We start from the raw sequence: 10,102 nt of genomic DNA on the forward strand, positions 1-10,102 counted from the left end.
TTTTCTCTTCCAACCAAACTAGGCTACAGGTCATCTGCTGCAGGGTTCAGAGAGGATATCCAATCAAAAACACGTCGGCCTGTGAGTGGAAGGTAAATACCAATCAACAACCTCATGTCAGCCACTTTAACTTCTGCTAAAAAGCTTACAAGGAACGAAACATAGCGAAGCATGCGTAGGCCTAATAAAAATATGTTTTTGGAATGATTTGAAATGACAAAAGCAGAACATAGCCATATACAACATGCCTATGTGGGCTGATTATTATTATTAATATTATTATGCATTACTTAACATAGACTTCTAATCATATAACAATAATTATAATAATATATGTATAGAAATCAATAATCGTTGTAATTATGTTTTAGGCTTTTGGCCTTTCTATAATGAATTAGTGTGTATTTATTGAATTGTAAATTGTATTTGTTTTATGTATTTATACAGCCCAACTATGTAATAGGGCTATAGATACAAAACCAGGCCTATTTTGTCGTATGTCTTAAATTCGTTATTTAAGAAAAACGCTTTGCTTCTTCTCATGGATATGAATATGAATATAAACATGAATAACGCAGGATAATTCCGATGTGTGCATCTCGTGATTCGGCTGAATTGCGTGTCGTGGCTTTAGAGAGAAGCTATAGGCCTAGATAATGAAAACATTCAGCCCACCGACGGGAAAATTACAATCCGATTAGTGACAGTCCAGTTTCAAAGAGGCCTGGAATATCTCCCTACATCTTGTTTAAATAAACCAACCTACATTTACCTCACACCATTAGACGTGGGCCTTGGCGTGTCACCCTGCATGCAGTCCCATCTATAACGTAGCCTACTGCCTTGTGTTTATGTGTATGCAAAGCGTTCCCTTTAATAACCTTTTCATGCTAGAAGCATCCACGTTGTGGACCATATGAGCGGCCACTTAAGAGTCAACCTGTATGCACCGCGCAGGGATAAAATAATTACGATCATACCAATAACACAGCGGGCCTGTTCACTAGCGACGCGGTCCCAGTAAAATAGACGTCGGCGGGTCAGAGCCGCCGCGGAGACGAACCCACATCTGGAGGAAAGACCCTCAGGTCCAGCTATCATCCTCCTCTCATCCAGGGTCCATGTGGAGGTTAGAGATGGAGATCACCAACATGTCACTTCCGTAGCCCCTTTATATCAGATACTATTTATCGGTATTATACCATTTGGCGTGCAGCTCTCCTCCCAAAAGTCTCCCCAATACTCGATTCATTACGAGGCTTATAACGTTTTGGTTTCTACAGAAGAGAGGAAGTGACAGCGTCTTGTAGCCTGAAGACCATCGCTTCACTTCAGTAACACAAATAGTTGTGCTCACCATTCCTATGAAAACTAATATTTATAATTTAATTGTAAATGTTTTGATTATGGTACATATTAATAATAATGAAAACGATTAATAATCATTATAAAGCCATTATTATTCAAATAAAAGTATTATTATTATTATTATTATTATTATTATTATTATTATTATTATTATTATTATTATGTTGTTGTTGTTGTTGTTATTTTTGTGGTTGATCTTTGCATTGTTGTTTACATTTTCCTTTAGTGTTGTCCTGAGTAGTGTATTATTACTTTGTGTCGTTATCGTTTCAATGTTGTAGATATTATCGTTGTGTATTATTATATTATGGAGTAGGCCTATACGGTAGTAACAAACCGTAGTATAAATGTTGTGTTTTAGTTTTTGTCTTCTTCACGGTGAGCTGCTCATCTTCTGTTCTCAGGTCCGTCGGGGCGGAATCCAGTGAACTCTGCACCAATCGCGTCCCAACGCAGTGAAGGGGCTCCGAACGTGTGTCCATGCGTGCAGGAGTCAGCAGTGGGAGGATCCACTCAGCCTCAGCCTCGTTCTCAGACTTTCTCCGAGCGACAGGGATCCGAGGGACTCAGCTTCCCAACATACTTCTCCAAGAGTTATAGCGCCGGGACATCTCATTATCCCCCAATCTTTGGATTTTGCTGTCATATTTTCGGGGTATCGCGATCAAGCCGAGCTACTTCACAGAGGATCTCCGCGTAGTGCGACACAAGTTACACAACAAGGCGAAACATACAAAGCTCTTCAAGTCTCATAGCAGGTGACTGTCGAGAGGTTGTTTTTGATTCAATGTGCCATTTACGCAACTGCTCTTCTCTGACACCAACGGAATCTATTGGTCCGGCGTGAAGCCTGCACAGTTTCATTCGGACTCTTTTTCTTTTCCCTGCTCAGTTGGTTCTCTAGGGCTGAACTCTGCTGCGTTTCAACAGGTTTTATCAAACGAGAGCGGTCACTTCTTCAGTTGATTGCGGGAGTTCCAGGGCTTAGGGAGGGAAGTGTGACCCTGTACTTATGGATATTGAAACAGGTATCCTGTCAGTGGGACGTCACTCCGCGGAGAAACAATTCAACAGCTACATCATGTTGGACGGCATTAAAATGGAAGATCACCCGCTGCGCTCGGGACAGGCCACGCTCGGGGTCATGCTCGGTGAGTTCCGTTCGGCTGCGGGTTCGAGACCCACTGATGGGTCTGGTTCATGTTTAGGCCTACTTTCAGATATACCTACAAAGCTGAGGAAATGTATTGACTAGACCGATGAGCGCGGGCCAGGGAATGCGTCGCGCTATTTATAAACCCAGTCCTAATACGGGTTATATTACGCATTTGTGTTGTAGTTTGAATTGTTTAGCAAAACAATATAATAACCGGCTAATCAGTATAGGATGGAGCTCGGTGAAATGACAACACACGAAAAGCATCACATGTTTTACAATGTTGTGTCTACAGGCCACAGATCAAACCTAGCCTATGATCAATCTATTAGTTTAACTCAAACGGTTTTGATCCGGGTGTAATTTCCACGCTAATTAACCCTATTTATTTTAACCAAAACTCGAGCAATAACTCCATTAGGGATTAAACATGAATTAGATATTCTCCACGATGCACATGACTGACCCTGGCCGCTGCGTTGCAGGAACCGACTGCCCGCACCCCTCGGTGTGTGAGGGGTGCCAGCGGCCCATCTCCGACCGCTTCCTGATGAGGGTCAACGACTCCTCGTGGCACGAAGAGTGTTTGCAGTGTACCGTGTGTCAGCAGCCCCTCACCACCAGCTGCTACTTCAGGGAACGGAAACTTTACTGCAAGCACGACTACCAACAGTAAGCCCGTCTTTTGCTATCGAGTTGAAGTCAATGCCCTTTTTTCTGCGATGGCACACACGCACACGCACTGCACATACTGGTTCACACTGCAGCGGCCTGCTGCTGCTGCTGCTTTGGGCCCTCGCCTTGGAGGTGAAGATTGCATTATAGTCGCCATCGCCTATTGTCATATTTAGGCTGAGCTATTTTATTGTATTTCTACATCTTAATGCATTTTTCAGCAGAGCGGTCGCACGGTTAATAAGAGGGCCGCAATCACAGCCTGCAAGAGAAATGTTACAAGGCGTCTTTTTCTGGAATTATATAAGTTTATAGCCGACATAAGTCTATGCCCAAACTCTGAAAAATAATAATAATAACTATTAATATTATTAATTGTCTTTTTCTTGTTATTATTATTTATAATAATAATAATAATAATAATACTAGTAGGCCCTATATTAATACTAATACTAGTATTATTTGTATGATTATTATATTTATTATTAGTAGTAGTAGTAGTAGTAGGCTACATATACTAATTAAATATAAAATAAATATAGGCCTAGAACTTCATCGATATGGGCTATATTTTAAAACTCAATATCGCGATGGATTTGACGACATGAAGGACGGCGAAGTACAGGCCTGTAACAGCGTTAATTAATGATGTACGTTAGTTTATACGTATAAAAATATATAGAGCGATAATGCATATATATTGTTTTAAGCGTGCATGTTTTCCCGCTCAAAGAACAATTTTATATTGTTCACGCATGAGAAATACATTTCGTTCACATATAGGCTGGTCGATCTCAGGCCCTGAATATTGCCGATGGTTTGTTTTACGTTCGGCGAAAATTATACCATTCTTAATAAATTCTATGATTATGTAAAATGGGAATTTGTAAAAATAATCACACACACACACACACACACACACACACACACACACACACACACACACACACACACACACACACACGCACATGAACACACACACACACACACACACACACACACACACACACACACACACACACACACACACACACACACACACACACAAACAGACACATACAGACACATACAGATACACACTCTGTATTATAAAATTGTATTTGGAAGTATTAATAGGATATTACTCTGAATATAACGATGTTCTGTAGCCTAAACATGAAACATTATGAAGCTATTCGGATGGCCATAATAACAGCAATACTAACCATAATATTAACAACAATTATAAAATAGTTATTATTATTAATATTATTATTATTATTACATTATTATTATATATTTGTATTATTATTATTATTATTACTATTATTATCGAATTATTATCTTGGTTATTATCCTATTATGATATTTATATTATTATTATTATTATTATTATGGTTATTATTATGATAGTTGTATTTTTGTCCTAGTTGTAGTGGAAGTAGTACTATTACTAGTAATTATTTGGCAAAAACCTTTTGCTGCTCATCACATATTTGCACCTCAAACTTGAACCAGACATTACCTCGCCTACGCAGAATCCAAACAAAGAAACTAGTGAATTAGATGAACAAAATATGCGGAGTAATTAAATTAAATTTAAAAAGATAAACTGACTAAAGGCTATACGGAAGAATTACTATAGGCCAGCACCCCCCATGGCCCAGCCTTGTGCTTCTCATCGCGTGGCTGCCCTCCACCTTGTCTGCACATTTTCTGCTTCTTGTGTCCGGCCCTCTTGACAACTCCAGGCCGGTGACCGGGACACTATGGCTCCCTGCTAGACACCTTCAGCCCAACAATGACTTACATCCATCGCCATGTGTGCCTTTCACCAGCGACGTGACAGCAGTAGTGTAGTCAGTTGATAACAAAAGGAAATCCATAGCTGTTGCCAGGGGAGACCATCGTCACGGCATCGAGGCTTAGTGGTGGTGGTTCGGCACAGAGACCTGAGGGTTCAGTCTGGGACCACCTCTGCTCTTTCAGCCCCCTAACACACATTCTTATCGTGTTGTTTGCTTGGTATTTAAATGATATGAAGCAATACACATTTTATCATACATTCCAAAAAAAATCAAAGATGGAGAAAAATAGAAAGCACATGAGAGTGAGACTGTGATTTGATCCTCTCAGTATTACCCACTGCCTCCTGCACACCGCCAGTGTGTGACCGTCTATCACGTGTAGCTCGGCGGCTCTATAGATTGTTATGGTATTGAGTGCCTATGAACTCACATTGTGGTATTCGCTGCCCCCCTCTCACCCCCGTGTTTGCGTTGCCTCTCCTGGTATGTTCTGTGCTGTGTGGGGATGCGTGGCGCCTCCACCAGCATCCACGCCAAAAACAGCAACCCACAGGGAGCCGCTGGGCTCTCACGCCATCATATATCACATGTTCCATCTCTCAGTCCTCCTCCCCCCGTTTTCTTCTTCTTCTGCTTCTTCTTCTTCTTCTTCTTCTTCTTCTCCTGAGCCTCCTCCTTCGGTTCCACAACGCTAGCTCGGGTCAAACGCGCGCCCCGTCGGAGGGTCCCACGGCGTCTAACCACTCAGCCATCCCCTTCGCTTTTTTTTGTTTATTTAATTTGCATTGATGGGATACTTAAAGGTGTAATTGGCACCTTTTTGACTTTTATGACACCCGTTTAAGGTGCATTTGTCAAGCCTCAAAGCGCTCAAGGCAGTGACAAGCGAACCCAACCTAACAGAAGTCTGTGTGCATAATTACATTCCTACATCAACTGATTCATGACCCGTAATCAGCCCTCGCCAGTTGCCATAAATCAAACAATTGGCAAGTATTTCTTTTTCGCACCTTGGCAAAGGTTTACGTGCAGACAAGCAAACCACTTTTGAGGCCTACTATTTCAACTCCCACCAGCGTAGTTCAATGCAACCGACTGTATTCAGTGTAATTATGTGTATTAACAAGATATGGTTTTATGAGCCCTCTCATCCCCTTCATTTTTCTCTTTTATATTAAGCCGTAGACAGTGGTGTTGTGTTTTAATAATTCCTCTGCTTGGTTAGCGTTGGTGTGCATGAGAATGACGTGAAAAAAAGAACGGCAATAGAAAGAAAACGTTACTGTACAGAAACCAACAGTGATCTTGGTGCTGGCTTTGTTTTTTTTCTGGCTGATGTTATTCTCCGGTCCGGGATATCAATACGGAGCCTTCTCGTCTAATCCTCTCCACTGCGACGTCAGTACATCTGAGGAGGTCCGTCCCTGTCTGGGGTGGTCCCCGCGGCGGTCCCAGGCCCCTACGACGGGGCCCTGGGAGGGGCTCTCACCCCAAGACCTGCGCCGCGGTATGTTAGAATAAGTGTAGAGTGGAATTACACAGACCCCTGGAGAGCCGCTGCTGGCCCCGGCGTTCAGGGGTCAATTATACATCATTAGAAGGAGGGAGATCCAATCCCCTGGAGGAGGGCCCTCCCTAACCACGCAGATGGTTTGAAGGCGGCCGTGTAATAAGGCTATCATCTGACCCAAGTGTTGGGACAACACCCCTCCCTGTCCCCCCACCCAGCCCTCCCCTCCTCCTTGTTAGATAAGCGGTGATGAGGGTGCAGCCCGGCGTCCTAATGATCAGGCTATCATGTTGTTAGCACCTACACCGTGTCACACGTACTAGCCGCCCACATTGTTTTGCAATCGTGATCCAGGATTCGTCGCGATCGATGCAACACTGCACGCAGTTGTCACCTCTTTGTGCGGTGGGGCGGTGGTGCGTTTCTTTCATGTGATTCATTTTTTAAATGACGGTTGAGGCAGTTTGTTTAGTTTCACACCTTTGCTTTTCTTTTTTTTTTTATAAACAAGACACGTCACTGATCCTGAGCTATAAAAACCAGAGCTCCCTTTGCAGACCCCCCCCATGCCTCCCCTGTAAATCTGTGTAGGACGATGCCCTGGTGTGCTGAGCACGGGGCTTTTTCCTGAATTGTTAGGAGTGCCCCCCTGTGAAATTGTTGTTCTTTAATTAGCTGTGTCCGGGACGCTGCCGCCGGGCCAGAGATGCTGACGGCCTCACAATCTGCCGGTGGCGGTGGCGGTGGCGGTGGTGGCGGCGGCGGCGGCGGCGGCGTGTTGCACTGCAGGCCTGCTGGTCACTCCCTCCTGCGTCGCCAATCGCAAAATGGACACGGGTATGAGGTCGTCACCGTCAATGACGTGTACCCCCCCCCCACCCCACCCCCCCGCCCCCCCTCCTACCATCGTCTCAGTTCAGCTCATGGACATGAACTAGTCCCGGTCGTACACTGTTGAGTGTGTGTGTTTAGCTTTCCCTCTCTAGGACTCTCTGTGGGATCCCGTTGCTTTTGTTGTTTTCTAATCCAACACAACAACAAAAAAGGAAAGGAGAGGGAAAAAAGGGGCAAGTGAACGGTGCTAGCGTAGCGTCCCCTCGGTGAGAAAACAAAGAGAGGGATCTGCACGGAGGCACCCATCTAATGTTAGCAACACTAAGCTGGATAATATTGCTTCAGCTTGCTGGGACTCCTTAGTGCTCTGCGAGGAGGCTGGCTGGAGCTGGTTCCCCCGTTCCTTTGTAAGGAAGTATTGGGTTCTAAGTCAACATGGCTCGGCCTGTCCCAGCAGCGTGCTAGGATGCATCGTCTGTCATGGCTCTCTCTCCTTCTCTCTCTTTCTCTCACTCTCTCTCGCTCTCTCTCTCGCTCTCTCTCCTTCCCTCTGTCTCTTGCTCTCTCTCTCTGTCTCTCTCCCTCTCTCTCTCTCTCTCCTTCCCTCTGTCTCTTGCTCTCTCTCTCTCTCTGTCCCTCTCTCTCGCACTCTCTCGCTCTCTCGCTCTCTCTCTTTCGCTCCCTCTCTCTCTCTCTCTCTCTCTCGCTCTCTCTCTTTCTCTCTCTCGCTCGCTCTCTCTCTCTCTCTCCCTCTCTCTCTCTCTCTCTCTCTCTCTCTCTCTCTCTCTCTCTCTCTATCGTGCTAGGGACCTGTTGGAGCGCTATTTATTTGCCAGGGTCGAGGCTGGTAATTGTTATTTTTTATGTGTGTGTGTTTTCTTGGTTAAAGTCTTTCTCCGTGTCCATGACAACAGCTACTCATGATGATGAATATTTGATTGGAACGTACAGCCTGGCCCAGCGTTGGGGCGCGTGATTGGTCAGGCTCTGCATGTTGGTTTACACAGGTCATGTCTAATGGTGCACTGTAATTCAGTCAATTCACTATTGTAATATTTTGTAGGGTGAATAGTATTTTTTTTATTGTATGGCTTAATAAGGACCAATCAAATAGCAATACATAACACTCTTTTGTTATTCAAATGAATAATACAATTATCAATAATAATTATATTATTCAATTGTGCATTTTTACATGCATACAAATGTGTGTGTGATTAAAATTGGCAGCCATCGCAACACAAATCATCTTTTCCAGGGGACTAAAAAGCCACAATAATTCCCATCACCGTTTTAGAGGAGAACTGTGGCCAGGGATGTGGAAAGAGGTCTTGTGTGTGTGTGTGTGTGTGTGTGTGTGTGTGTGTGTGTGTGTGTGTGTGTGTGTGTGTTTGTGTGTGTGTGTGTGTGTTTATGTAGAGGTGGGCTGCTGGTAATCTGAGGGAGAAGGAGGAGGATGTGTGCAGGGATATGCCTTGTGTGTGTGTGTGTGTGTGCGTGTGTGCGTGTGTGTGTGTGTGTGTGTGTGTGTGTGTACGCACATGTGTTGGTGTTCCTGCTTGTGTGCATGCAACTGTGTGGGTGCGTGTGTGTGCGTGCGCTGGTGCGTGCGTGTGGGAGGATGTGTGCAGGGATATGCGCCTGGCACGCTCACATTACATCACATGATAGCAGAGAGGTGCAGAGCGACTCAAGCATGCAATTTGTTGGTAGCCACAATTTAACCTCATCTCCTAAAGCCGGCTGTTAGGCGGCCAGTGGGACATGCCAGTCAATGGAGAATGCTAATCAGGGACAGTGGAATGAGAGGGACAGGGAGAGAGAGAGAGGGAGAGAGAGTGAGAAAGAGAGAGAGAGAGAGAGGGAGAGGGAGAGAGGAGAGAGGAGAGAAAGAGAGAGAGGGAGAGAGAGAGAGTGGGACATCATGGGCCTTCAGCCCCCAGGGCCGTCAGGTTTATTTTCACAACGTGACAAGTCTTCATAATAAGAACAAAAATAAAGCGTCAACCTCAAACCATTAAAGGCAATTTAATAATTAGAACTTGGCCAAAATCGGTGGAATCCTGTAAGAGCCTTGGGGTTGGCAGAGTCGCCATCTGAAGAATATACGTACTCAGCAAGTGTTTCAAATATCAACTCATATTGTTCACATTAGGAGAGTCTCACTCCATGTGACACGTAGCTGCCACGTTCCGCCATCACCAGTAATAACGAACACATTCAACGAGTTTAGGTGACTACAAGAATATAACACAAGCACACGCTCTGATCCTACAGAACTTTCCTCTCCATTTAAAAAAAAAAACGATGTTCTGCGTTATGCGTGTGTGTGTGTGTGTGTGTGTGTGTGTGTGTGTGTTTACCTATCACGCCTGTGTGTCTTCTGGAAATATCCCACGCTTGTTCCGGAGAAGCCGGCGTGCACGAGCGTGCACCGGTGTGCACGAGCGTGCACGAGAGTGAGTCAGAGCCGCCTGGGTCCTGGTGTGTGCTGCCGGACCGACCCCACCCCCCCCCATCCCCCAACGCCCCCGCCCCCTTGACCGCGTACACGCGATCCCCGCTCTGGAATGTTCCTCCGACACGTAGGCCTTTCACAGCCGCCCTAGAGGGGACTGGCAGGCCGGTGGCAAGTGCTGCATGCAGACTGCTGTGTGCCCGCGACCCGCAGTCACACCGCCGTCACACATTCTACCCCCGCGTGGCAACGCAGGCCGGACCTGTGTTGATCTGGGGCGGTGGGCTCGCTCGCCTGCCAACTCGCCTTTTTTT

At 45.3% G+C, this 10,102-nt stretch overlaps 1 protein-coding gene across 1 annotated transcript in view; it reads left to right on the forward strand.

Moving 5' to 3' along the window:
- Positions 1-2,380: 2,380 nt before the first annotated feature.
- Positions 2,381-10,102, forward strand: part of lmx1bb (LIM homeobox transcription factor 1, beta b) — a gene marked incomplete at both ends in the record, with an annotated part of 44,879 nt that continues 37,157 nt past the window's right edge. Inside the window, 2 exons of the mRNA XM_084467964.1 lie at positions 2,381-2,519; positions 3,010-3,196. Coding sequence (XP_084324090.1) covers positions 2,381-2,519; positions 3,010-3,196 — 326 coding nt within the window. The remainder of the gene's footprint in view (positions 2,520-3,009; positions 3,197-10,102) is intronic.

The sequence above is a fragment of the Micromesistius poutassou genome, assembly GCF_964030765.1.
Source record: "Micromesistius poutassou genome assembly, chromosome: 5".
Lineage (NCBI taxonomy): Eukaryota > Metazoa > Chordata > Actinopteri > Gadiformes > Gadidae > Micromesistius > Micromesistius poutassou.